General features: G+C 50.5%; 2 protein-coding genes and 1 pseudogene across 2 annotated transcripts in view; 2 read left to right on the top strand and 1 right to left on the bottom strand.

The window, feature by feature from the left end:
• The window catches only part of Dnajc11 (DnaJ heat shock protein family (Hsp40) member C11), a 62549-nt gene extending 41672 nt beyond the window's left edge, over window positions 1-20877 (top strand). The window contains exons 5-16 of the mRNA XM_077803734.1: window positions 4999-5127; window positions 6071-6193; window positions 7091-7164; window positions 9733-9922; window positions 10862-10947; window positions 11328-11444; window positions 15901-16056; window positions 17071-17140; window positions 18191-18248; window positions 18358-18500; window positions 18995-19124; window positions 19482-20877. Of these exons, the coding sequence (XP_077659860.1) occupies window positions 4999-5127; window positions 6071-6193; window positions 7091-7164; window positions 9733-9922; window positions 10862-10947; window positions 11328-11444; window positions 15901-16056; window positions 17071-17140; window positions 18191-18248; window positions 18358-18500; window positions 18995-19124; window positions 19482-19507 (1302 nt within the window). The 3' untranslated portion in view covers window positions 19508-20877. The remainder of the gene's footprint in view (window positions 1-4998; window positions 5128-6070; window positions 6194-7090; window positions 7165-9732; window positions 9923-10861; window positions 10948-11327; window positions 11445-15900; window positions 16057-17070; window positions 17141-18190; window positions 18249-18357; window positions 18501-18994; window positions 19125-19481) is intronic.
• Window positions 20878-21211: 334 nt separating this feature from the next.
• Window positions 21212-26869, bottom strand: Thap3 (THAP domain containing 3). Its single transcript, XM_026386058.2, has 5 exons — window positions 26749-26869; window positions 25478-25670; window positions 22699-22761; window positions 22218-22322; window positions 21212-21907 (listed from the first exon to the last, which is right to left on the bottom strand). Exons 1-5 carry the CDS (start codon window positions 26820-26822, stop codon window positions 21623-21625), a joined length of 720 nt encoding a protein of 239 aa, XP_026241843.2. The 5' UTR covers window positions 26823-26869; the 3' UTR covers window positions 21212-21622.
• LOC144249091 (eukaryotic translation initiation factor 1 pseudogene) lies at window positions 22771-24426 on the top strand (annotated as a pseudogene).
• Window positions 26870-27616: the final 747 nt, after the last annotated feature.

Here is a 27616-nt window from a genome sequence, read left to right as displayed (position 1 = left end):
GATTGAGTCACGTCCTTCCCTGCCTGCTCTCCCTGCTTCCTCCCTTGCCCTTTACTCCCACAGAAACAGTTTCACATTCAGTGTGGACCCTCTTCCCCACGTTCACAGAAGCATGTGTGGTGTCAGGTATTTCACCCTCAGAAATGAAGTGGTTATCAGGGTTGACCGAGTTCCTGCTTGGAGTCTGTGCACTGACGGGAGACTAGCACTGTGGCTTGTGAAGTCCCACTTGGGACCATCCCAGAAGCAGCTTTTGCTTTTCACTTCTGCATTACAAACTTTGGGGTACAACTAGGAGCAGTGGTGCACACCCATAACCCCAGTGACTCCGGAGGCTCACACATCTGAGGCCAGCTTAGACCACTTAGCAAGACCCTATCTCAAAATCAAAAGGGCTTAAAGTATAGCTCAGTGGTAAGGAATCCGCAGTACCACACACGCAAACATTTTTTCCCCTGACTGGGGCTGGAACTCAGTAGTAGACTACTTCCTCAAATGTGTGAGGCAAGATAAATAAATAAAGGTATGGTGTCCATCTACAACTTAAAAAAAAAAAAAAATAGTATGTGGTGCTGGCCCTTTGTTGGCAAAGCCAAAACTTAATTCTCCTGTGTTCAAAGTTAGCACTTTGGACGGTCAATATGGAAAATATTTTATACAAGTTCAACTTTCAGGGAAAACAGAAATGTGGTATTTAATTTTTTTTTTTAAGAGAGAGTGAGAGAGAGGAGAGAGAGAATTTTTAATATTTATTTTTTAGTTTTCGGCGGACACAACATCTTTGTTGGTATGTGGTGCTGAGGATCGAACCCGGGCCACACGCATGCCAGGCGAGCGCGCTACCACTTGAGCCACATCCCCAGCCCTAATTTTTTTATTTAATAAAACATACACTACGTTCAATCTCATCACTACCTGAATAGTTCATCAAAAAAAACAAAGCATTACAAACAGTAAAGACGGATAGATTTCTGTCAGGGTGCCACACTGAAGCTCTTGCCTGCTCTTACACAGGCTTCAAGTTAAGAAACAGGAAAACATCAAAAGAAAATCACAAGCAATTCAAGGACTGGGACTATATCTCAGTGGTAGAGTGCTTGCTAAGCTTGCTCAGGGCCCTGAGTTCAGTCCCCTGCACAAAAGGGAGGGAGAGAGGAAGGAATTTTATGTAGTTTGGATTCAGGGTTTACCAACAAGCTTTACTGGTTTAAAGTATGGTGTCCAGCCACACCTAGTCATTTGCTTTTATCCTCTTTCCCATGGACAACAGAGGAGCTGAACAGTGGCAGGCAGAGACCACATGGCCCACAACACCAAAATATGTACTAAGGTCCTTCACAGATACAATGCCAGCTCCTGGTTTACATCATTCAGCCTGTGACAAGGACACCTGGCAACAGTGCCCAGAGCACTGTTAGGTCCTGCTGCAGAATGAGTCTACTTCTATTTCCCATATATTGTCACACTTACCCAGTTTCCAGTATCTGTGGTTGGCCAATGCCTCGACATCTTCATATATCCCACAGGATCAGGCCCTGGCCACCTGTCTGCTACAGCACAGCTGAGCCTGGAAGGAATCTGTAGTGCCTCACCCTGATTGTTGGTGAGCTCTGTGGACTCTAGTCCTAAAAGGGAGTGTGCTGTCTTGTTTCATCTGGAAAGAGATGGGAGAAGAGGCAGGCATGGTGGCTGAGGCAGGGAGAATCACAAGTTCCATGCCAGCCTGCCTGAGAAGCTTAGCAAGACCCTGTTTCAAAATTAAAAGGGGGGGCCTGAGAATATAGCTCAAAGGTAAAGCTACATTCATGTGCAAGGCCCTCAGTTCGAAACCAGTGCCTCAAAAAGAGACAGGGGGAAACATGATAGGGCTTCTGATCATTTCCAAAGGCCCTATGCCTCTAATGCCAGCAGACAAGGAGACCAGGGCAGATGATACAAGGACAGGGGGAAGAGCAGTCTGGTAAACCCATTCAGGCATCTAGTTTAAGGCAGCTATTGATGATGGTGGTACTTTGAAAAAAAAAAAATTAAGGCCAACAGAAACAACAGTGTTAAACTGGTGTGGTCCTAGGAAAACCCCACCTGTGACATCTGTGCGACCACCTATGCATCGCCCCCCACAAACTCATCCTAGAGCCAGGTTTCCATTACTGTAACAGACCTAAGTAATCAACTTTTGAACAGATCAGGTTTATCCGGCTCCCAGCTGTGGAGAATTGATTGGTTGCAGTACTGGGAATTGAACCCAGAGGTGCTCTACCACTGAGCCATATTTCCAGCCCTTTTTATTTTAAGATAAGGTTTTGCTAAATTGCTAAGGCTGGTCTCAAACTTGGAATCCTCCTGCCTCAACCCACCAAGCTGCTGGGATTACAGGTGTGTGCCACTGCACCTGACAGTTTTGGACATTTGATCCTTGGTCAGTTGGCCTCTTTGCCACTTGTGGTATATCATGGTAGGGAGCTCATTGTAAAGCAAAATCGCCTACCCCCTGGCCTGAACAAGAAAGAGAAGGAGAACAGGGTCTCACAGTCCCTTCAAGGACACACCCCAGTGATCTAGAACCTTCCCACTCTGCCCCACCTCTTAGGTTCCACACCCCACCCCAATATCGTGAAGCTGGATACCAATCCTTTTTTTTCTTTTTTAGATGGGGGTCTTGTCATGTTGCCCAACACCTCAAACTCCCTGCCTCAACTTCCTAAGTAGCTGGAACTACCCCAGGTGCCAACACGCCCAGCTGAAGCCTCTAACGCAGGAGCCTTTGGGAAGCGTTCTGTGTCCGAGCTCTGCTCCCTGTGTCCGAGCTCTGCTCCCTGTGTCCGAGCTGTGCCTCCCCTCTGGCTCCGCCCCAGCAGCCTCTGGCTCCTGCACAATTGCCCGCAGAGGCTGGCCCTCGCTCCTCTCACGACTTTGTCCACACATCCCCTTTCAGGGGTGCCTTTCTTCACTGTTTAAAATTAAAACACTGTCAGCAGCTACCTTTGGAGTGATGGGAATGTTCTGCATCTGGTTTTTTTTTTTTGTTATCTTTTTTTTCTTTTCATGGCACTAGAGATTAATACCAGGGCCTTGCATTACTACATAAGCAGTACAGTGAGCTACATCCTGTTTCCTTTTTCTTTTCCTTTTTTTTTTTTTTTTTTTTTTTTTTAATTTCCAGACAGGGCCTCTCTAAGTTGCCAAGGCTGGCCTCAAACTTGTGATCTTCCTGCCTCATCTTCCTAAATTGCTGGGATTACAGGTGTATGCCACCACACCTGGCTTGTGTCTCAAGCTTCAGATGTGGTTTCACAAATGTATTCATATGTCAAAATTCTTTCAAGTATGCACTTCAGATATGTGCAGTTTATATTAGATATAAATTTTACCTTAGTAAAGTTCTATTTAAAAATGGGCTGCAGAGAATTTAATAAAAGTATGTGTGGTCATGTTTCTGTACATGGGTTAATTAATATATATACCTGTTTGGAAAGTCTTTGGACTATGAAAGAAAATAATGACTGTTGATTTTTCTAAGTAATGAGCATTTTTTTTTTTAAAGAGAGAGTGAGAGAGGAGAGAGAGAGAGAGAGAATTTTTAATATTTATTTTTTAGTTCTCGGCGGACACAACATCTTTGTTGGTATGTGGTGCTGAGGATCGAACCCGGGTCGCACGCATGCCAGGCGAGCGCGCTACCGCTTGAGCCACATCCCCAGCCCATGAGCATTTTTATCAGTCAACAAAATTTTAGTTTTTTGGTTTTTGGTTGGGTTGTTTTTTGTTTTTGTTCTTGTTTTTGTTTTTTTGTACCAGGGATTGAACCCAGAGGAGCTTAACCACTGAGCCACATCCCCAGCCATTTTTAGTTTTTATTTAGAGACAGGGTCTTGCTAATTTGCTGAGGCTGACCTTGAACTTGCAATTCTCTAGCTTTAGCCTCCCGAATTGCTGGGATTACAGAAAGGCACCACCATGCCTGTCAGTTTAGTATTTCTTGAGAGAATGTGGTCTTATGTTTCTCATAACCTTTTTTTTTTAATATTAGTTGTAGGTGGACACAATATCTTTATTTCATTTTTATGTGGTGCTGAGGTTTGAACCCAGTACCTCACATGTACTGGATGAGCACTCCACCACTGAGCCACAACCCCAGCCAGCCCCTCCTAACTTAATTTTCAAATTACTTTAAAAGGCAGTGCAATTTTTTTAAATATATTTTTTTATTTTTTTGTAGTTGGACACAATATCTTTATTTATTATTTATGTGGTGCTGAGGATTGAACCCAGTGCCTCACACCTGCAAGGTGGGCACTCTACCACTGAGCTACAGTCCCAGCCCAAGGCAGAGAAATTTTAAAATCTGCCAAAGAAAAGAGTTTTTAAGGTAGTTCTATGGTATAAGAGTGTTTAGGAAAAAAATGGTTAATCCAAGTAGATAATTTCTAGGTGGTCCCAAGCATCCAGGAATCCTGTTTTGTTTTGAAGCTCAGGTCAGGCCATACTCGAGAAGTTTTCTTTTCTTTTTGTTTGGTTTGGTTTTGATTTTGGTACTGGGGTTTGAACCAGGGACTTTACCACTGAGCTTAATTCCCAGCTCTTTTTAATTTTTTTACTTTGAGACAGGGTCTCACTAAGTTGCTGAGGTTGGCCTTGAACTTGTGATCCTCCTGCCTTGGCCACCCGAGTGTCTGGGAGTACAGGTGTGCACCTCTGTGCCCAGCTAACCTCGCTTTCCTTGTACTAACACTTGTCTTTGGCATGTAGTTGCTCTGCAGACTGGTTCTCCTGGCCAGAACACTACTTCCTAGCTCTGGAAGTCCCTGGTACCCTTCAGCTATGTGGTTTATAAACTGTGACATTCACACTTGCGTGGCTGCATGGTGGAATGTCATGCCCAAGCCCAGGGACTGTGAAGCCAGATGCCCAGTTCAGTTAAACTGAGCTTGTGCTTGAATTGCCCTTCATTCCACAGATACCACCCCTTCATGCTGACTGCTTATTTTTCTGCCCCAGGGAACCATCAGCGTTGGAGTAGATGCCACTGACCTTTTTGATCGCTATGATGAGGAGTATGAAGATGTATCTGGAAGTGGCTTTCCACAGATTGAAATCAATAAAATGCACATATCCCAGTCCATTGAGGTAAAGCACACAAACACCTCTCTTGGTACCACACAGGCCTGAGTTAATGAGGCACAGCACCCCCAGCAGCTGGAATGAGAGTTTGCCTGGGGTTTTTCTCATCTTTATTTATGAAAGCATGCAATTAGCCACTTTAAAGGAAAGCCAGCTGCAGTCACAGCCATGTCTGTTACCGCTCTGTCCACACATGAGCCAGCATGCGTGCCAATCTGGGGCTTTCAGGCTGCAGGGTCTCAGGGACATTAATGGTCTGGGAGACCTAGAAGCCCAAGGTCCTGATGATTTTAGGAGAGAAGGCAGACCTCCGTGGATAATTCTAAGAACTGGTTTTCTTACATGCCATTATGTGCTGGCAGGTTATAGCATCTCTGCCCCTGAGCCCTGGGGTCACTGAAATGTCACCTTTGCCCAATATTTGGATACGACAAAGCCAGGCCTTTCCACTGAGGACTACTGCAGGTCTCCACCTCCTTAGCTCTTTATTGATTCTCAAGTACATAAGCCTGCAACATGGATTGACAAAGGGACACTTGCCCTCTCCTAGAGCTTTGTGCCTTCGCACATGCTATTGAAAGGTTTTTCAGTCCCTTCCAGAACCTGATGGCATACAGGTACTGGAGAGGCTCAGGTAGCCTACAGTGGGAGGCACAATATAGAATCACTGTGCACTTCCACACATGGGCACACTAACGACCCATTATTTAACCCTGGGTTTCTGTGGTTTTTTCAATTTTCCCCACTAAGCTTTTACAAAACATTTCACCTTCATGGCCACATGCAGTTCAAATAACAGTGCAGTGGTTGAGGTGGCTGCAGGGCTCTTCACATCGGACCTGCTGTCTCTGTGCCTTTGGCCATGTGTCTACAGAGGAGTCATCAGACTGCTGGCATTGCGCTTCCTGTTGCTTGAGTTCACTTGTTACAGCCAGTGTCTTTTTTCTAGGCACCTTTGACGGCCACAGACACAGCCATCCTCTCTGGAAGCCTCTCGACCCAGAATGGCAATGGTGGGGGTTCCATTAACTTCGCACTCCGCCGTGTCACCTCTGCAAAGGGCTGGGGAGAGGTAAGACTGCCATGAGGCTGGATCATATTGTCCATGCCAAGCCTTATTTTTTAATATGTGCCCTCTAAAAGTTAACCCTCACAGTGGCAGGGGGTGACCATGTCGTTGTGAAGCCAGGTACTGGATATCAGACTTTTAGATGTTGGTCCCATCTGAAGAGTCCTGCCAGTCTGCTGAACAGTTTAAAGCTAGGATAAGATGTCCTTCAGATGCCAGTTCCAGAAATCCAGCCTCTATAGAAGCTCAGCATCTTTCCTTCTAGCAGTCCTTGTGGGCTGACCCGAATTCCTTCAGGGACAGGAGGCCATGCCTGTCTTGGGGCCCTGGCCCACTGCTAGTTGATCTTGTAGCATCCAGTTCTGCCAAGTCCTAAGCTGCATCAAATTAACATTGAGACTTGCCTTGAGAGTCACCTATGCGAGTACATGAGGCAGCCACTGCTAGCTGTGACTTCTAAGGCCTTGCAAGCGGAGAACTGCTGTTGGGCTTTAACATCAGACCCCTGAGGCCCACATCCAGTCCTGTAGGAACTTCAGAGTAAAGGAGTTGGCACCATGGTGTGGGGGTGGTGGCACACCTGACCAAAGCAGAACATCAGTGGGTCAAGAGGAGCAGACTGCTCTCCTATTCTGACTGAGCAGGAGGTGGGTCTGAGGCCAGCAGTGTTATTTTTGAGGAACCCCCTACTGCTGCCTGGGCCTCCAGGCAGGCCTGGGGAAGCTATCAGCTCCAGTGGGCAGGGGTAAGGGTAGAGCAGCATGAACCTGGTGCTCCCTCTATTTAGAGCCCTGGCAAGAACATTGAAGCAAACAAAGGAATTCTGACCAGGGTACACATTTGAGACCTGGGTCACTATTAATTAATTATTAATTAATTATTTCTTTCTTTTTCAAACAGTTGGAATTTGGAGCTGGAGATCTCCAGGGGCCTTTATTTGGTCTCAAGCTGTTCCGTAATCTCACACCAAGATGGTAAATATAAGAGATGAGATAACTACTCTTTGGTGGTCTGCATTTAGAAGACCAGAATCTGTGTGTTCTCATGGTCAAGGTCATTTGGACTTCTTTTTTTCATCATCCTACAAGGTTATTGAGCACCATGGGGCAGAGGCCTGGCACCAACATGCAGCCTGGCAGCCTGCAGGTTGGAAAGGGCACCAGATTGGGGGGTGGGAGGCTAATTCTGGCCCCAGCCCAGCCAGGCCTCTCCTCTGTGCTAAGAAGTCTCCCCACCTTTGACCTCATGGTCCTCTAAGAACCACAAGACAATGAAAAATACCTTTGTAAGTCAGCAGTCTGAGATGCTTACGACATGTGGGTCATTTCTTTGTCCCAGGAGATATTGAACTGCCTGGTAATCAGTTGGACTCACATATGCCAGAGCTCTGCCCAGTCCCTGCTTTCTTCATCTCTGTGGCTGCAGCAATGTCATACTCCTTGGACTGTGCACCGTTGTCCCTTGTAGAACAGCACAGTGTCCTCCTTTCCCATGTGATGGGGTCACAGGTGTCTCTGCAAGCTCAGATCAAGGATTTGGGAGGGAGGTAAATCACATCTCTTTCCTCTGAGGAAAGTAGAGCTGAAGGTGTCCTGGGGCAGAGCAGGTGTTGATGAGAAAGCTATTCCGTTTCCGCTGGGGTGTGTCTTTGGACCTATTAGGATCACTCAGATTCTGCTAGCCAGGCTGGTTGGTCAGTGCGTTGTGGATAGGGAGCAAGGCGGGTCCAAGAATCAGGCTGGCACACAGAGTAAGAAGTGTTGTGAGAGAACTTGGGTGCAAGAGCCCCCCGGGAGCACATGGCATGTGGTATAAGCAGAGAACACAAGATAGAGGGATCATGGCCAGGCCCAGTAGCCATGCCTGTTATCCTAGCGGCTTGGGAGATGGAGGTAGAAGGGTCAAAGTTCAAGGCCAGCCTGGGCAACCTAGGCAACTTAGCTCAATGGTAGAGCTTCCCAAGGTTTAGTCCGAAGAGCCACACACCACAAAAAAGATGGACCAAGACCCTGCAGGCCACTGCTCTAAAATTGGGTTCACAGGTCTGCGAAGGGGACAGGGCTGAAACCATTAACCAGGATGTGGGGCGATTACCTGTGTGTGCATGGCAGTGTTGGCCTAACCTTGTCTGTTTAGAATTGTCACCCCGGTGCTGATGAAAAACTGAATTCAGTCCTCTGAAGGAGGGAACTAGGAATCTAGTTATTTCAAGGCCTCCTCAGGTAAGTCTTCAGACAGACTTAGAAACATCACTGAGGAAATTTTTTTTTTATCATTTTGCTCTGGTTTGGCCTCAAAGTGTCTATCCAATGTGGTCACCAGGGATCTGGCTGGTTGTCAGCTTTTACAGGTCTGGAAATAGAATGTGTTGTAGCACCAGAGTTTATCAGACTGAGAATCTTGATTTATGAACAAGGGTGACTTGTGTATAAATAGTGGGGATGGTTTATAAACAGGGGTGCCAGTTTATTACTGTACAGTGACCAGACAAGGTAAGTCCACTCTACAGACTTCCTGCCCCATGCTTTAAGTTATTTGCATGTCCATGCCACAGTCAGAGGTTGTGAAGTGGGCCATGGTGGCAGGCATCTGTGATCCCAGCTCTAGAGGGCGTGGCAGGAAGCCAGCCTGGACAACAGAGTGAGACCCTATCCCAAGAAAAAGTAGTCACTTCCTCTTAGAATTCTAGAGATCACTTTCTGTCTTCTCTCTCCTTGCTCACTTAACCCAGTGTGGCTAAAGCTTAAAAATGTGTGGCCCTTCTTGAGCATGGCTTGAGAATGACAAGAGGGTTGGGTTGGGACCTGTGGCGAGTGAAGAGTGGGCTCTTGGCTCATTTGGCCAAAGGAAGCCTCAGCAGTGGGTAAGGGAGTGATGCTGGTAGGACTTGCTGTCAGTGGCCAGAGTGAGTGCTGGGCTGTTTCCCGCTCACATCCTAGCTCTGCAGCCAAGCTCTGAGTCCTGTTAGGGAAATACCCTTTTTTAACCAGAAGATGGGGCTGTACCACCTTGGAAGCAAACCTCAGAGCTGTTCACAGATTTTCCAGTAGCTTAAGTCGGGAGTTCACAATGCAGGTGTACACCAGGATCACCTGGGCATTTTTTAAAAATATACTGATGCCTGGGCCCCAGGAAGATTCTGCTACACATCCATGGCCTAGGGAAGACTGCTCACCCTCCAGCCTGCACTGTAAGCCAGGTGCCTGGCACAGGCGCCAGCTCCAGTGAGTGTGCAGCAGCATTCAAGAACATTGCCCCGGGCTGCCTCTGAGAGCACCCTCCAGTCACTGACCTGGAGCAGGACTGCTGTCCATTAGTGTGGGGACACAGCAGTCTAAAGTTAGGGTGGACAGGGTAGTGCAGGTTGCCAGGCAAAGTCCTAGAAGGTTCCACCATGCCTCCCTCCCATGTCCTGTGGTCCACCACCATCCTTGCTGGGAGCTGGTCCAGGGATTCACGGAGTGATTATGAATGAGGTCTTAGGAAATGACAGAGAACAGCTGAGAGCAGGTGTCATCCAGACCCTTTCTGTGTCCCCCCAGCTTTGTGACGACAAACTGTGCTCTGCAGTTTTCATCCCGTGGCATCCGTCCTGGCCTTACAACTGTCCTAGCTCGGAACCTGGACAAGAACACAGTGGGCTACCTGCAGTGGCGATGGGGTATCCAGTCAGCCATGAACACAAGCATCGTCCGAGACACTAAGACCAGCCACTTCACTGTGGCCCTGCAGGTGAGCCAAAGAATTGCAGTCTCTTGAGGACACAGCTCAAAAGGACTGCCTCTCCCGTGCACTCACTGTGCCCTTCAGTCCTGCACCCTGATCACCTTCTCACATCTAACACCAGGGGACCTGCAGGGCAGGGCTGCAGGGCTGCAGACACTTAGGAAACTTCTTTCAGAATTCCCGGCGTAAGGACTTTTGTTTTCTGGTGGCCCATGTGGCCCTGTTCAGATCATCAAAAAGCAAAATAGCATTTTGACATCGTCATCAGAAGCCCACAGCATTAGGACAGGAGCCATGATTGACAGATAGAGCCCTGGACAGAAGGGTGCACTCAGAGGCTCCAGGGAAGAGGCGCCCTGGGCAGCTGCTCCTTGGCTCACACCTCTTGCTGCTACCAGCAACATGGGCTTGGTGTTGCCAGAAATTGAGGGAAAGGGTATTGTTTTGTTTTGTTTTGTTCTTTCTCCCCAAAAGAAGCCAGAAAACTAGATTTTTTTTTTTATGTGAAGTCTCCTGGTTTGATTTGGTTTTATGATGCTGGGATGGAACCCAGCGCCTTGTGCATGTTCGACAAGGGCGCTGAGCTATCCCAGCCCTTCTCCCAGCTCCTCTGGTCACACGCTATGTAATGTTTCAGTCAGTGACCGAGCTCGTATACGTCAGTGGCCCTGTAAGAACGTCTCGGTGAGGTCTTAACTGTCAGATGAAGGAATACACTAGTAATGTCCACAGAACAACAGTCACCTGGCAGCATGTTTCTGGAATGTACCCGTCATTACAAGACTGCTGACCATACTGGCTGCTGATAAATTTTCATATTACTTGCATGGCTACATAAAGACCTGTGCAAGTGGACGCCCGGCCACTCTTGCGAGGGTAGATGCCACCTTTGTGCAGATCCATGAGAACCAGCCCTGAGTCCATTTCCGTCCCCTGTCTCCTCAGCTGGGGATCCCCCACTCCTTTGCACTGATCAGCTATCAGCACAAGTTCCAAGATGATGACCAGACGCGTGTGAAAGGGTCCCTCAAGTAAGTCCCAACCTGGCCACTGGGGAAGCCTCAGGCTCTAAGGAGGGTCTCGGTAGAGCCAGTGGTGGGGGTTGACAGAGCCCCAGGCAGAAGGGTGTGACCTCTGACCTCTTTGTCCATTGCTCCTTGAGTGCCTCCTGCCACGTGGGGAGGGCTTTGCTGCTCCCTGGTCTAGCCTGGAGTACCCTGGCTGCTCTGCAGGAGAACCTCCCCAGTGTCTTGATGCTGTTCCATTAGCAGCTCAACATCAGTCAGGAATCTTCTCCTGTGGGTAGTGGCGGGGCAGAATGGGGGCCCAGTCTCTGTTCTCAAATGGTAGCTACCCATCAGGTAGTGCTGGAGGGATGTGGGCACTGATCGCCGCCCTCTGCATCCTGCAGGGCAGGCTTCTTCGGGACCGTGGTAGAGTACGGAGCTGAGAGGAAGATCTCCAGGCATAGTGTCTTGGGTGCTGCTGTCAGTGTTGGAGTCCCACAGGGCGTTTCTCTCAAAGTCAAGTAAGTTGAACTCCTGTCTTTCTGGCCAGGGAACACTTGGCCGCTTCCCTCAGCTGGGCTAACCTGAGTCAAAATGAGCTAGCCTTTGCTTTGTAGTTTTATAGATGTGGTTGACTTCTGCCTTGGGTGCATAAGTAGAGGTCAGGGAGTGCAGAAGTCTCGCAGTGAGTTAGGAAGGTCTGGGTCTCTGCGCCTCCTTCTCTGAAGGTACTGGCTGACTGCCAGGCGGCCTGATGCTGCCTGCAGCTCCTGCGTGGAGTGGCACCACCCGAGCACCTGCAGCATCAGCTTGTCATCTCCCCGGATGCACCGTGAGCACAAGCACCCTTTTCCCCATGCCAGCCCCTACCCTGACTCTCATTTTCAGAAGTGTTATCTGAGTTTGCTGGCTTTCCTTCTAACCTCCTCCTGTTGGGCTCTGTTCCCAAGCCCTTTCCAGAAGCAGCCAGCAGTGGGGACCCTCCCTCCTACAGCAGACCAGAGGACAACTCTTCTCGTCTTGCTTGGTCTCTGCAGATGCTGCCTATGGCTGCTCCACGCTCCCGTACGCCCTCCCTGCCCTGGGATCCTGGGATATAGTGTTCTTTCTCTGGTTTTTCTGACCAGCAAATTCTCCTTTTCTCCCAAACTTTTCCCTGGAGACATCACGTGGAACACAGTCCTCTCTCTGGGTACTCTGTCAGACAAATAGGCTCCTCTGGCCTCATGGCTTCATGTACCAAGGACTCACACCTCAAGAGCCCAAGTGTGGACCACTTCCTAAATCTCTAGCTCCTACTCACAGTGAGCCCTCTGTAGTGAGGAGTTCCAGTTCTATGGATTTATGCAATGTCAGGCGGAAAATATTTGGAGGAAAAAAATTGCACTGTACTGAACATGGGTAGATTTATTTCTTGTTATTATTCCCTATACAGTATAGTGTAATGATTATTTATACAGCATTTACATTGTGTTAGATATCATAGGTAATCAAGAGATGGTTTAAAGTATATGTAAGGAACTGGGCTCATCCAACAACTCAGGAGGCTGAAGCAGAAGGATCACAAATTTGAGGCCAGCCTCAACAACTTTGCAAGACCCTGTCTCAAAATAAAGAATAAAAAGGACTGGAAATAGGGGCTGAGGTTGTGGCTCAGAGGTAGAGCACTCGCCTAACATGTGTGAGGCGCTGCATTTGATCCTCAGCACTATATAAAAGTAAACAAAATAAAGGTATTGTGTCTGACTACAGCTAAAAAAAAATTTAAAAAGACTGGGAATATAGCTCAGTGGTAAAGCACTCCTGGTTCAATCCCTAGAACCCCACACACAAAAAAACAAAAGCCCTACAGAGTAGCCTGTGATTTAGTCTGTTCCAACACTGCTCCTGTGCAGATGCTGAATGACATCTAACATATCCAAATTGGGTTCTCATCCCAAGAGTATAACCCTATATTTTTGGAAAGAAACATTTACATTCATCTGAGTTTTTCCAGCTAAATTGTTCCAACTGAATTGGTATAGAGGTTGAATATCCCTTATCTGAAATGCTTAGGATTTTTTCAGATTTTGGAACCTTTGCATAGACCTAATGAGAAGGAGTGGGATCAAAGTATGATTCATATGTATCTGATTCATATAGCCTGAAGGTAATTTCATATACTATTTTTGCACATGAAGTCAGTGTGGAACTTTCTACTTGGGAAAAAAGTTGGGGATTTTGGAACATTTTGGATTTTCATATTAGGGATGCCTCACCTGTATGAACCAAAGTTTTGTCAGAAGGCACCATATTTTCAACCAAAGCAGATTTTCTGTCTTTGATAAGTGTGCTCTTATATTCTGTTTATTGGAGGAATCACATAAATGTTTTAGTTTTAAACCAACATCACCATGTTCCTAGGGAGTCCCTGTAATCCTGATAATCCCTTTATACATTGCTCACTGTGATTTACTGCATTTTACTAGGGATGCTGTGAAGGGTATTGGGCTATGGTTTTTTCCATTTTTATTATGTACTTGTCAGGTTTCAAGATCAGTTGTGCCAGCTTCATAAAGTAAGTTAGAAATATGTCTCCTCTGCTTTCTCAAAGAATTTGCATAAGATTGGTGTTATCTCCTCCTCCTCTTTGGTAAAGATTCACCAGTAAGATCATCCCAGTCTGAATTTTCTATATAGGAAGGTTCTTGGTAGTTAATTCAATTACTTTTGTAAATATATAGGACTTTGTACCTTTTGTTTCATCTTACCTTGACTGTGTTATTCTGTGTTTCTCAAGGAGTGCATCCATTTCATCCAGGTGTCAGATCTGACAGCATGAAGTAGGCTAACAGCCCATCTTCTCCCTCTGGTCACCTGCATGCAGCCCTCTTTCCTATTGTTTCCTAACGTGTGTCCTCCCCACTTTCTCTTAGTATAGCAAGAACTTATCTTTGGGTAGAACCTGGTTAATTTTCTCTTACTTACACATTTTGTATTTCTTGTGTGTGTGTGTGTGTGTGTGTGTGTGTGTGTGTGTGTGTGTGTTGCTAGGGATTAAACCCAGGGCCTTGTGCATGCTAGGCAAGCACTCTACCAGCTGAGCTATATCCCCAGCCCTGTTTTGTTTTGTTTGTTTGTTTTGGGTCCTGGAGTTTGAACCCAGGAACGCTTAACCACTGAAACATCCCTATCCATTTCTTATTTTTTTAATTTTATATGGTGCTGAGAATCACACCCACTGCTCCACACATGCTAGGCAAGCACTCTACCACTGAGCCACAACCCTAGCCCCCCCACACCTCTTTTTTATATTTTATTTAGAGATAAGGCCTCAGCCTCCAAGTCGCTGGTTGACAGCTATGCCCAGCTCAGTCCTATTGAGAGTTGTTTTATGGCCCAACATTAATCCAGATGAATATACCATGTGCAGCTGAAATGAACGTGTGTTCTGTAATTGTTACATATAGTGTTTCACAAATGCCAGTTAAATCAAGATGACAAAATGTTGAGAATTTTTATTTTTATTTATTTATTTATTTTTACACAATACCTCTATTTTATTTATTTTTATATGGTGCTAAGGATTGAACTCAGTGCCTCACATGTCCACTGAGCTACAACCCCAACCCCAGTGTTGAGAATTACTATGGTTTTAATGATCTGGGGAGAAAGTTCTGTCAATGAGAGGAATGCTAACATCTCCAACTCTGATAGTAGATTGATTTGATTGATTGGTTGGTTGGTTGGTTGGTTGGTTGGTTGGTTGGTTGATTGATTGTACCAGGGATTGAACCCAGGGACACTTAACCCCTGAGACACATCTCCAGCCCCTTTTGTTTATGTATTTATTTTTAGATGCTCTTTTTTGTTTATTTTTTTTAGTTGTTAATGGACTTTTATTTTATTTATTTATATGTGGTGCTGAAAATCAAACCCAATTTCTTACACATGCTGGGTAAGCACTGAGCCACAACCCCAGCCTTATTTATTTATTTATATTTTATTAGTTGTTGATGGACCTTTATTTATTTATATGTGGTGCTGAGAATTGAACCCAGTGCCTCACACATGCTAGGCAAGCGCTCTACCACTGAACCACAACCCCAGTCCCAAAAAATATATATATACATTTATTTTTCAGTTATAGTTGGACCCAATGTCTTTATATCACTTTATGTGGTGCTGAGGATCCAACCCAGTGCCTCATGCATGCTAGGCACGCTCTACCTCTGAGCCACAACCCCAGCCCTTTATTTTTTATTTTGAGACAGGGTCTCGCTAAGTTGTTTAGGGCCTCATTAAGGTAATGAGGCTGGCTTTGAACTTGCAATCCTCCTGCCTCAGCCTCCTGAATCACTGGGTTTATAGGCATGAGCCACAATGCTCAGCAAAGCTTTGGTTTAAAGTAAAACAAAAACAGGCCCAGTGTAGTGGCACCTGGGGAGGCTGAGGCAAAAGGATTGTTTGAGCCCAGGAGTTCAAGGCCAGCTTGGGCTACAGAGCAAGACTCTTGACTGATGGATGGGAGAATGGATGGATCTGATCACCTTTGTTTTGTAACATGTGGCTGAGTTCATGGGTGCTCTCGTTAGCACCATCAATCTAGCCCAAACTACTCAGCCATCACTGGGAGCAAAGCCTCCTTAATTCGCTAACTTGAAATCTTCACAGACTTTCTTAGAACATGTCTCTCCAAGACACCTGTCCTCTGGGTCCTGTGACCCAGCACAGCCACAGGGGACAGTTGCTCTGATTGTTAATTCTAGGGCTTCGTCTTGAGGTCCACACCTAACAGTCCCTTCTTCTGCCACATCTGTCACATCTGGCAACTAACCTTTGGAATGGAACCAGCAGAGGGAGGGTAAAGCCAGTAGGTACTGGGATCCCTTGAACTGGTGCTGTGGTACCTCAGGCCTGCTTCCTGTGGCTGGGACCCATCAGCCTTCACTAGAAAACCTGACTTAAACTGGGTGTTTTGGTTTTGTTTCTCCCCAGGCTAAACAGGGCCAGTCAGACCTACTTCTTCCCTATCCACCTGACGGACCAGCTGCTGCCCAGCGCCGTGTTCTATGCCACTGTGGGGCCTCTCATTATCTACTTTGCTATGCACCGTCTGATCATCAAACCATACCTCAGGGCTCAGAAAGAAAAGTGAGTTTCAGACATGTCATGGGGTTATTAGGAAAACTAAACTAGTTAACGCATATAAAGTACTTGGCATGGCATCCGGGTCCTCACAGGTCTACAGTAAACCCTACCCAGCAGCAGCAGAACTGTCCCCTTGATTTGTCATTCTTACTTTCAGGAAGGGCTAGAGTTGGTGTATAAAGTCGGTACTCTAAACCATGACCAAAAGAAAGTTCTCCTTTTTCCTCTAGCCATTTTTTTTCCTGGCATAGCATTTAAGAGGAGCGGGTTCTGTTCTCCTGCAGGGGATATGTATGTGCTCACTGTAGTTGGGAAGTCACAGGAAGGAACTTACTAGGCGGGTCCGTGTGGGTGATCTCCTGGGGCAAGCGGCACGGTATGAAACCTGAACTCATAGAACATCCCCACAGAAACCCAGGGGTGTGGGCTGTGGCACTTTTTAACAATGTTGTTTAATGGAGCCCCAGACTTAGCAAACCTGTAGAACGGAGGACCCCTCTGGCCCTGGATTACTACCATCCAGGTTCCCAGTTCCCCTGGAGGCCTGCGGCTTGGAACTATTGAGTGTGCTGGGTCAAGTCCTCTAACAGGACGCAGTATGCCGACCCCAAGTCCCTGTGCTTTGCTACAGGAAAGTGGGTTTTATGTTTCTGTGTATCTAAAGCAGTGCGAGTTGTTCCTCCCAAAGTGCTGTATAATAAGCCCAGAGTCAGGCAGAACCTCCTGAGATTCTTGCCAGGTGAGGTCTTCTTTCCAAGGAGTCTGCCATTGGGCTCTTGAGGCCCTGGAGGCGGAGGGGAGGGAGCGAGGGCCACACAGTAACTAATGGAAGGCGGCGCAGTCCTGTAGCTCACGGGCCCGCCTGAGACTACCTGGGAAATATTTCTTGAAGCACCAGAACCAGAAATCCAGTGAGATCACAGACTGTGTGCTGGGCTCAGGTCCAGCAAGGGCCCCTGTGGACGGACTGTGGAGCATCACCGCACTCACATGTGACTTGTGCTTCTCTCACAAAAGGGAACTGGAGAAGCAGAGGGAGAGCACTGCCACAGACATCCTGCAGAAGAAGCAAGAGGCAGAAGCGGCTGTAAGTGCTCAGCATCCAGCAGGCCCACCCCCTCGGATGAGCCTCCTGCCACACAGAGCCCAGAACACAGGAAAGACCCTCTTCTCCAGCCTGTGTGTCAAGTTGGCTGCAGGATGCACTGCACCCTGCAATGGACTCGGACGGAGCCTTGGTCTTTTCTTCCCCAGCAGCCTCACCGTATAGCCTTTATGCTTGCTGTGGGATGCCCTCCTGGGGACTTAGTTCCCTGTCCTGAAGATATCGACAGTTCTCCAAAGGCATAACGGGGTTTTAAAAAATAGCCAGAGCCAGGTGCAGTGGCCCACGCCTGTGATCCCAGCAACTCAGGAGGGAGGCAGAAGGATCACAAGTTCAAGGCCTCCCTGAGCAACTTAGCAAGACCAGGGCTGAGGATGTAGCTCAGAGAGCCCCTGGGTTCAATCCCCAGTGCCACACACACACAAAAGTAGCTGGTATTTCCTCTTTTCCTTCCCATTTTGTACTGCCTTCTTTGGGACATGAAGGAGTAGATATCTTGTATGAATGGCAGGGGACCAGGGGGTTCTTGGTGGTCAGAGGAGGGCTGGCATGCACAGGATATCATCAGCAGCAGGCAGACAGCCTGGAGCAGGCCAGGGCCCGTGTGTGCAGCTGGGGGAGCACATGCCATCGCAGGGGAAGTGCAGTCCAGCCCAGCTAAATGGTGCCCCACACGGACAGGGGGTTCCTTTCTCCAGAGGCACTGGGAGTTCACTTCTTGGGTGAAATCTCTGTAAATGCCAACAGTATAGTCTACCCACTCGTCCAGGATCCCTGGGAAGGGAGCTGAGTGCTGTTGCTCCCACTGGGGTCATTGTGTGCGTCCTGCCATTTCAGCTCCCAGTTACCCGAGCCACCTACTCTAGGGCTGAGAGCCTTGCTGGTGGGGAGCTGAGCACCAGGGCATCCGCTCCTTCCCTTACAGACCCTGAGCACTTGTGCTGGCCTGGACACGGACTACCTGCCTGGGACTGACCAGCTCAGGGGAGCAATCCCAGCGGGCTCTGATGTGCTTCTCGTCTTTCCTGGCAGGTTCGGTTGATGCAGGAATCTGTCCGAAGGATAATCGAGGCCGAAGAGTCCAGAATGGGTGAGTAGGCGTGTCCTCTCTTGGGCTGGGATGGGTTCCAGGGGTCTCAAAAATCCTAAGGGAAGTATCCAGAGAAGGCCTGTCCCTGCACTGACTGGTCTGTCCTCAGGGCTCATCATCGTGAACGCTTGGTACGGGAAATTTGTCAATGACAAGAGCAAGAAGAGTGAGAAGGTGAAGGTGATCGACGTGACTGTGCCCCTACAGTGCCTGGTGAAAGACTCGAAGCTCATCCTCACGGAGGCCTCCAAGGTGCAGTGCCAGGCCCTGGCCTCCCACCAGAGGAAGAGCACCCTGGCCTCGCCCGGCCAGCTGGTTGCCGTGGCCTTCGTGTTGCCAGCATCCGCTCCATGCACCAAGTAATGCCCGTGCTGGAGCCGTGGGCCGTCTTCATTTGTTTATTCTTAAATCTGTTTGCTCAGCAAGTGGCAGCAAATGGAACACACACTTCCCTGCAGTTGTGTTGTTCACCTCTGCTGTGTTCCAGAAAGAGGGCAAAGCCACTTAGAGCACATGTGAGTCTCGCCTTCGGAGCCTGGGGTATGAACTCTCCAGAATTCCAGGGCAGATCAGCTCAGGCCAAAGAACTAGCTTCCTGGGGAAGCGGGGTGCTCTGCTGGGGCAGGCTTCTGTGGGACAAGCGGTTCTGATAGTCACACTGGTTCCACCTCCAGAGTGCACGTCTCCTTCCACGTGCACAGTGAGGAGAGAGGGAGGCAGCGCAGACTCACTGTGGTTCTTTACAGGCGGGCCTGCCAGGGTTCTACGACCCGTGTGTGGGGGAGGAGAAGAGCCTCAGAGTGCTTTACCAGTTCCGAGGTGTGCTGCACCAGGTGACGGTCCCTGACAGCGAGGCCCTTAGGATACCAAAGCAGTGTGAGTAGCCCCTCCAGTCACCTGTACGTGGGGTAGCACATCAGGGTGACAGCCACCTTCCCACTGGGTCCACCTAGGAGCAGGGAGGGCAGCTGGACCCTGGCCTAGTGATTTGCCCAGAGCCTGTGATTTGTGCCCCAGGAAGCAGTGTCAGTCCTTTCACAGGTGAAATTGGGAGTAAGCTCTTGACCAGCGCCTGCAGTATGAGTGGCTGGGAGTGAAAGTAAACTTCTGCGCTCCAATGAGGTCCTGGCAGTCTGTGCTGTGGCCATCTGTGGCCTGAGCATTGCTCGCTCCTCAGCCAGGAAGGCATGGAAACGGACGCCCTTCTAGCCTGAGGTGGCTCTGTCTTTACAGCTCACAGGATCGACACAGATGGATAAACTGCTGCAGAACCTAACTAAGAAGAGGCTGCAAAAATCTTTTCCTGGGAGTCTACAAATTTGGAAGCAGGGAAGCCCCAGACCCAGATGTTTCTATTTTATTTTATTCCTCTAGAAGGTGAACCACATCAATTACGTGAAGGGACACGCAGTCGCCCAGCGTTGTGGGTGCTGGTGGTAGGACTGAGGCGGCCCCACACGGGCCAGACCACAGCATGGTCCACGGCTTTTACCAAGACCCATGTTCCTGGAGGGCAGGGCCCACGGTACCGGACCCCAGTTCTCTGCACACCTGCAGCCTGGCATCCAGCAGCTCTGGGGTCTGGAGGCCTTTGTGGGCCACTCTGTCCTCACACGGGACAGCTGCTCTTTAAGTACCCACTGCACGTGGGCAATGTGGGAAGGAAGGAGGCGTCCATAGCCAAGGCCTCCAGGTGAGGGATCTGCCCAGCCACCCCACAAGCCACCTTCCTCTGCCGAAATGTCACCAAGTGAATGTGGAGAGGGCTGCGGGTTTATAAAACTGCTTTTTATCTGCAAACAAATGGGTTTGGAAACTGGTCTCTTTTTCCCCACTCCCAGAGCTCCTTCAGTCATTCCTCTTGCCCCTGGCTTGGAACTTGATGTAACCCCAGAGCCTGTCCCTGTGGGAAAAGGCCCTGCCACCAGTGGACAGAAGCTAGCTGTGTCCATCTCACCCTATGACACATGCTCCCCTCCAGAGTTCGGTGCTGGAACTAGGGGAGGTCTGCACGGGAAAGGCAGATGAGAAGGGCAGATGAGAAAGGCAGATGAGAAGGGCACCCAACCAGAGGCAGGGACCCCAAGGCTGGCCCCAGCACCTGTGCCTCTGGTGAGTGCCCAGCAGGTGGCACTGTTATCCCAAGCCCGGCTCCTTCTGGGATGTCTGCTGAGACCCTTTGGTGTGCCCCACTTGCTGTGTGCCACAGTGAATAGCTCCCTGGTGATCAGAGACTTGTCAGCTGGGCCTTGGAGCCAGCAGTGGTCACTTGCTCATGGCCTCCAAGCAGATGCTGCCTTGACAGTGGTGATGACCACTGGCCCTGAAGGCTGAGGTCACTCTGACCTCCAGCTCCCCTGCAGCTGAGATCAGGCTTCACTCCCCAGCACTGTTATCTAGGTAACATCAGTTACCTAGTGGTTTAGATTGTCCAATTCTGTAATATCTCAATTTTAAAAGGGGAAGTTTGTGGCTGCCCCATGAATGAGCCTGAGCTCGCAGCCTGGGGGTCCATCCCCAGGGCACTGCTGCCGTCTGTCTGAAGCGGGCTGTTCAAGGGCACTCTGCCCACAATAAAGATGTCCTGAGAGCTGAGGGTAGTTCTTTAATTGATCTGTGTGTTCATTTTTAGGAGTTCAAAAAATAAATAAGTGGCTGCCTCTTCCCCAGAGGCCTGGTTCTTGTCCTGATTCTTCGCTGTTGAGCCACGTTTTGCACCACAGCTTATCTTTCCCTTTGCCTTGAAGATGTGGTTCTGTTTTCTACATCAAACACTGGCCTCCAGTTAGGAAGTCAGTTCAGCTAGGATATCTGATTAACTAAGTCACAGCTTTTTTTTTGTAGTCACAGGTAGATACGCCCAGCCTATTCTTTATTGGGAAATAGGAAGTTGATCCTCTTAGCAGCAGGGAAAGACAAGATAGCAGGAGAAAAAATGAAACGAAGGAGAGAACACTGCATGTGGAAAGACACTTTATTCTGGTGTTCACCAACACCAGGTGGAAAGGAGGCACTTCTCCCAGCTTACTGTCCAGGATGACAGAGGGGACCCACTCACGGGTCTCAGCCATCGCTCCCTCTGCATGGGGGCGGGAGGGCCCCACAGGCTGTCCCTAAAGGAGGTGCACTGGCAGAGTGGGTTCCCTTCCTCGGGGAGTGGCTGTGACACTGTCGGGTCAGTTCTTCAAGCTGGGGTTCCAACCATGCTTGCACAGAAACCAGCCTCACCCTGGCACTGTGGTGTCCCAGCCCCTGCTCCCCCGGCAGAGGCCTCTCGGTAGACCAGGTGGCCCCTTCCTCAGTGTCAGCAGCAAACCCAAGTGTCCATGACCAGAGCCCCCAAATCACTGCCTGCCCTGGGTGCTGTTTCCAGCTCAGCTCTGCTGCTCTGGCCGTGGCCTGGCCTGGGGTCCCTGCTGACCCCCTCTGTGTGTGCGGAGGCGGCTGGACATCCTCTGCATCACCAGCCTCTGGGCCTTCAAGCGCTTTCTGAGCTTTTCGTTTTCTTTCAGAGTGAAGAAGAGTTTTTTTTTCAGGGCATCTAAATCCAAAAGGGCATAGCTGTGGTCAGAAGCCTGCATGGGGAGGGCCCTCTTCAGCTCAGCGGGGCCGGCTGGCCAGCCAGGAGCCTCTGCTGCTTCTGATCTCTGTGGCAAAACCTAAGGACAGAGTTGAGCAAGAGCCATGAGCTGCCCAGATTGTCCCCAGCAGGAAGACTATCCCAGTTGGGGCCACCGGTGACCCATCGCCAGTCCAGTAGTTCTGCTCCGGCCCTGCCAACAGGGCCCTGCCACTGCTCTGCTGATACACAATGTACCTCAGTCCTGCTGGTCACCTTTACTGGGAAGCTCTAAAATCAAGGCCACTGATCCTGCTCCTCTCATTCTCTTATTTGGGGGAACAAGGTTCAAAATGAGCTGCCAAGATCAACTGACCACACGCTGCCTTCTGTGGGGACCCATGTCTTACCTGCTGCAGGGGGCCTTCAGTGTTTGGGGGCAGCTGCAGCTCTTCCGGCGCAATGTCCATGCTCTTCCTTGGGCCGTCCTCCTCGGCCCCTGCCTCAGGGCAGACCTGGGAACAGCAGGCAGGCAGGATGGCGAGGCAGGGAGACACCAGACACCACAGCTGCCACCGTCCGTCCCTGAGCAATCCCTGCATAAGCAGCTATAGCCAGGGATGGCCACAGGGCCTGCACAACAGTAGAAACAACCTGCCTCTTACGCCACAAACCTGAGACCAGGGCACCAGCTGTGGAACCCCCCAAGGTCTCTCACGCTGAACAGAAAGAGGGATGGCTCTCCCTTCACAAGAAATGAAGTGACCCAGACTCTAGCTGTGGGCAAATGGAACCAACCCCTGCAGGCCAGCCATATTAAGAAGCTGCTGCCCACACTGCAGACGCCACAGTGTCACTGAGATGAGCAAAGAACAGCCAGCGCAGACTCACCTTCTCTCCCTGAGAGCCGGCATCTCCTCTCTCCCTGGCTCGGTTTGTGTTCTCCCTCACAGGCTGCAAGACAGGACACAGCAGGTGCAGCCAGGGCATGATGAGATCCCTGTCACTAAGGTCCCTTGGAGCCAGGCCTTGGGCTCCTGTGACCCCAGTGTTCAGCCTGATGCAGGGCACACCCAACCACTCTTGCTCAGCCTGTGCTCCCTTTCTCCAAAGATGTTCCCAAGTCATGGTCCGGAGGCCCCTAAACAGGTCCCTGTAGAGCCAGGACTTAACAATTCACACATGTTGCCCCAGGGCTGCCATCTGGCCATCAGTAGATGTTTGCCGTGTGACAGCTCACAATGGAAAGCCTGGCACCACAGACACAATCTGCACTCCCTGCCCAGCAGATGTGCCCGCAGGAACCATAACCAGTTTCTCTTCACCAATCTGATGTGGGCACCAAGCACAGCAGAAGCACACATATCCTCCTGGCCAGCTGTGTAACTGACCTCTTATTCCTGGGGCAAACATTCCACACGTGTGCGAACATGATAAAACGACTCCACCTCTTAACAAGCACGCACTGAGCAGACCCCTGGGTGCGGGGCGTACGGCACTGAGCCTATCCCTGCCATCATGTTCCTTCCATGGTTCGGTGGGTGTACACACTAGGAAGACCAAGGGCAAGAAAGGGGTACTATGGAGAGCCAGAGGGACAGACAGACCTGGAGATGAAGCAGCAAGGGTGGGGGTGGCAGGGGAGGCCTCGTGAAGGGCAGGGCCAGGGCAAGCTTCCCACTCCTGAGCTCAGGCCCATCACTCGCTCCCAGTACCAGCCAGCCTAGGGGCCTGCTGTTTGTCCCACACCATTTTGCCTTCCCGCTTCAAGCAGGTGCACCCTAGGGGCCCCCATACACTGGCCTTGGCACACCTAAGAGTTTAGGAGTCAACTCAGTCTCCATGGCTGCCATGTCCAGCTATTGTGGACTCCCTCCCAAGCAGAACCTGAACTTCCTGTCCCCACTAAGACATGTCTACCTTCATGTCCCATGGGAATGTCAAACTCCACCTGCACAAAATCAAACTCAAGCCACTGCCAAGGACTTAGCAGCCTCACCCTTGAGCCCCCTCGCTTCCAGATGTTCTATCCCCACTGCCCACCTTCCCCTAGCAGTTTCCACGGAGGAAGAAGAATAGTAGCCTATGTCCGTTACCCAGGACCTCTGTTCTTTCGACCCCTTAGCTAATGCAAGTAAGGGTGGTGCTTACTTGCTTCTTGCTGGCCCAGAGGGTTATATCCATATGAGAAATCAACAGAGACAGCAGGAAGACCCTAACCACTGTCCAAGGGATCGATGATGATGACAATAAAAAACTAGTGGAGGTGTTGAAGAAGAAATTGGCCTGCAACGGTGCTGTCCACTGATCACCCAGAAGATGCAGAAGTAATTCATGTGCTGGGTGACCAACGCAAGAATATGTGCCGGTTCCTGGTAGAGACTGGACCAAGGGCGATCAGCTGAAGGTTTTAACTGTTTGTGGATCACTGAAGCTCAAGTGAGGATTTCCCTGCAATGAGTCCCTTATCTCAAGTTCAAAAACCTCACAGCTTATAAAATTTAACCATTTGAGATCTGCTTGTAACTTGTAGTAGTGTAACTCCTTCACGCATACACTGAAAACAGCCATGCCCAAAAAACCTCAGGGAGTCCAGGAACCACCTGCTCCAGGGGCCAGCAAGCTCTGCAAGTCTTGGACTTGCAGCCTCCAGAACTCTGAGAAAGAAATGCTGCCTTTCAAGCCACCCAGGCTAGATCCTCTGCTATAGCAACCTGAGCTGGCTAAGACATCCTAAAACCCCATAGCTTGTCCATGCTCCCATCCTCTAGCTCATGCTCCTCTCCCCAGCTTCTGGGACCCTCCAAAAACTGTTCCCAACTCTGACCAAATTTTTTTGACTGCCAGGCTCTGCCCACTGTCCCTGAGTCCCCTCTACTGCTCCCCCTGCAACACCATTCCATTCCCCTGGCCCAGCTCCTCTCCCTCACATCACTGTAGGCCCAGCAGTTCGTGGCACAGCACACAGTAGGACCACTCGATGGTGCACACTGCACAGTCCTGGTGCTACTAAGACAAAGAGCACTGTGCCTGTCTGCAGCACCAAATCTGCTGCCTCAAGGGGAAGGAAGATCTTCCCTGCATGGTCCCCAGCCCAGGGAGACCCAGGCAGAGCAAGAGGCAAATGACCAAACTCAGCCAGTCAGCTGCTCCAACAACAACTGTGGTGAAGAGGCTGGGTTTGTTTTTAAGAGACAAGCTATGCTGTCCAGGCCGGCCTCGAACTCCTGGGCCCAAGCAATCCTCTAGCCAGAATGCAGGTGCACACCACCATGCCCAGCGTTATATGATTTTATTTTTATATTTTTGGTACTGGGATTGAACCCAAGGGCACCCTACCACTCAGCTACATCCCCGCCATTTTTGTTTTTCATGTTGATACAGGGTCTTGCTAAGCTGCCCAGGCTGTTTTCATACTTGTGGTCCTCTGGCCTCAGCTTGGAGCCACTGGGGTTACAGGGGTGCATCAATACACCCCACACAACTTATTTTAAAGCAAAGATCACAGCCAGCAGTGCCAGCCTCTAGGGTCCAGAGCCCTGACAGTATCACCCCCAAATAGTTCTTGACCTTTGCTTTTCCTGCAAATGCTACCTCCACCCCCAACTGCTGGAGGAACCCATTGGGCTGAATCTGAAGAGACCAAAGGCAGCCACCAGCATGTCCCTACCTGCATGGAGTCCTGAAAGGCAAACACTGTCGGCACAGCATTGTGCTTCAGGTTTTTGCGGTTTCCAAATGCACTGAAGCATTCGGGTCTGAAGTGCTCGGAGCAGATGACCGTGTGCTGCTTAGGCTTGAAGCCAGCCCGGCCGATGTTCAACACCCACTCCTTCAGCAGCTCAGGCCGGCTGAATGGGAACCTGAGGTGCAGACAGAGGTGAGAGGTCTGGCAAAGCTGAGTTCAGCACTACTGCAGGGTACTTTATTGTACAGCTTTGGAAATTCATAATCTCACTTTGTTAGATCACATCTAATTTCTGGAAGGTTCTGGCATGGCTGTTAACAGCATTCTTAATGGAAACCTGAGAGAACAGACATGGTCAAAGAGCCCAAATGAGGGGCTGGGACTGAAGCTCAGTGGTAGAGCACTTGCCCAGCACATGTGAGGAGACAGGAGACAGGTCTCCTGCAAACTGTCCAGAGCAGAGTATTTGTTGGAGGGTGAGGGTGGGAGTTGGTGCCACCCAGATGCCCTTCAATTGTAGGGCAGATGAACTCTGGTATATACATTTGATGGAATACTATACTGCAAAGAAAAGGAATGGACAGCTTCTGCACATGGCAGAGGATGACTTTGAAACAATCCTGAGTCAAAGACAGAAAAAATACATGCTGCGATTCCATTTCTATAAAGTTCAAAACAGGCCAAATCAATTCATTCTGATAGAAGGCAGGACATTCCCAAGGGCAGATGGGAGGAGGACGACTGGAAAGGGGTGCAGCAGCTCATTCAGCAGCCTTCACTGTACCAAGGTGTCGTTTTCCTACACCTACGTTATACATCAATAGAAACATTAAACAGTGCCACGGCCAGAGAGCACAGGCCGTCGACCCTCTAGAAACGCTGCAGGGCGGAGCCCTGGAGGAATGCTCTCCTGGGCAGGGGGCCCTGGCGTGCTGGAAAAGGGGTCCTGGGCTGCAGCACCCCTTCAAATGCCCGCCATCCTCCCATGACCGCGCGGTCCCTGCCCGCCGCCCGGCCCGGAGGGTTCCCCTTCCTGATCGCCAAAGACGGGTCGGGAGCCGGCTGGGCAGGAGCGCAGCGACCCGCCGCGGCCCTCCGGGGGGTCCCGGCGCAAGCGACCCTCTGGGGGGTCCCGGCGCAGGCAGAGCAGCGCGGCCCCTCCTGGTCCGCCCCTCCCCACGGCCGTGAGGGCCCCGCCGGCGCCCCTGGCCTGCGAGCTGCGAGCCGGCTCCCGCGCCCCGCCCGGCCCTCACCGGTGGAAGGTGAGCTGCTTCCTGCGGTTGCTGTAGCGGTTGCAGCACTGCCGGGCCGCGCACGACTTGGGCATCTCGGAGCCGAGCCCGCTGCCCCCAACAAAGATGGCGGCGGGGCTGCGGGGCGCGGGGCGGGGCGCGGCGGCGCGGGGCGGGGCCGCGGGCGGGGCGGGGCTGCAGGCCACCGCGGGCCAAGGCCAGCCCAGCCTGGCCGGCGAGCTGCTCCTGCTGTCCCCAGGAGTGGACGGGCTCCGGGCCGCCAGATCGGGGTGCCCCCGGCCCCAGCCGCACCCGTAAAGTCAGCCACCCACCGGCGGGAGCGCAGCCCCAGCTGGCCAAGCCCTAGGCCTCCGAGGCTCTCGCCCGCCGACAGCCTGCACGGTAGGACCGAGCCCAGTGCGCTCGGCTGTGCGGTCTCCGTTCAGGTGGTAGGGTTGGGATCTGACGTCACTGGAGGGGCCAGCGGCTGGCCTGATAGTGCAGACTTGGTACTGGGGATTCCCCAGGATAAAGGGACAAAATGAGCACCCAGGAGAGATTCCATCCGGGCTTGCGGAACCTCAGTAGCCTCCCTGGCGTCCAGCAAGCCAGTCTGACCAAGAAACAGCGAGAAAGCTTTCGAGGGTGCTGGGGATGCCTTCCCCTCTGAAGGATTCACTAGTAAAGCTATGGAGATGGGCACGTGGCGCCGGCTGAGGCCGGAGGATCACAAGTTCCACGCCAACGTAACCTAGCAAGTTCTCAAACTAAAAAATAAGGGATGGGGATGTGGCTCAGTAACACAGGACCCCCCCCCCAGTGTGTGTTGGGGGGGGGCGCGGGAGAGTATTAAGGGCTGTGGGCATTTTTTCAAACTCCTAAAATGCCA

The sequence above is a fragment of the Urocitellus parryii genome, chromosome 11 (genome assembly GCF_045843805.1).
Source record: "Urocitellus parryii isolate mUroPar1 chromosome 11, mUroPar1.hap1, whole genome shotgun sequence".
Taxonomy (NCBI): Eukaryota; Metazoa; Chordata; class Mammalia; order Rodentia; family Sciuridae; genus Urocitellus; species Urocitellus parryii.
Note: the sequence above shows the minus strand (reverse complement) of the source record. Positions and strands in the feature narration are given on the sequence as shown.

Coding starts and splice junctions, on each gene's coding strand:
- Thap3 (XM_026386058.2), bottom strand. CDS start 26,822: ATGCCCAAGTCGTGCGCGGCCCGGCAGTGCTGCAACCGCTACAGCAAC. Junction 25,671..26,748: donor AAGCAGCTCACCTTCCACCG/GTGAGGGCCGGG, acceptor TCTGCACCTCAG/GTTCCCATTCAGCCGGCCTG. Junction 21,908..22,217: donor CTGAAGGCCCCCTGCAGCAG/GTAAGACATGGG, acceptor CTCTGTCCTTAG/GTTTTGCCACAGAGATCAGA.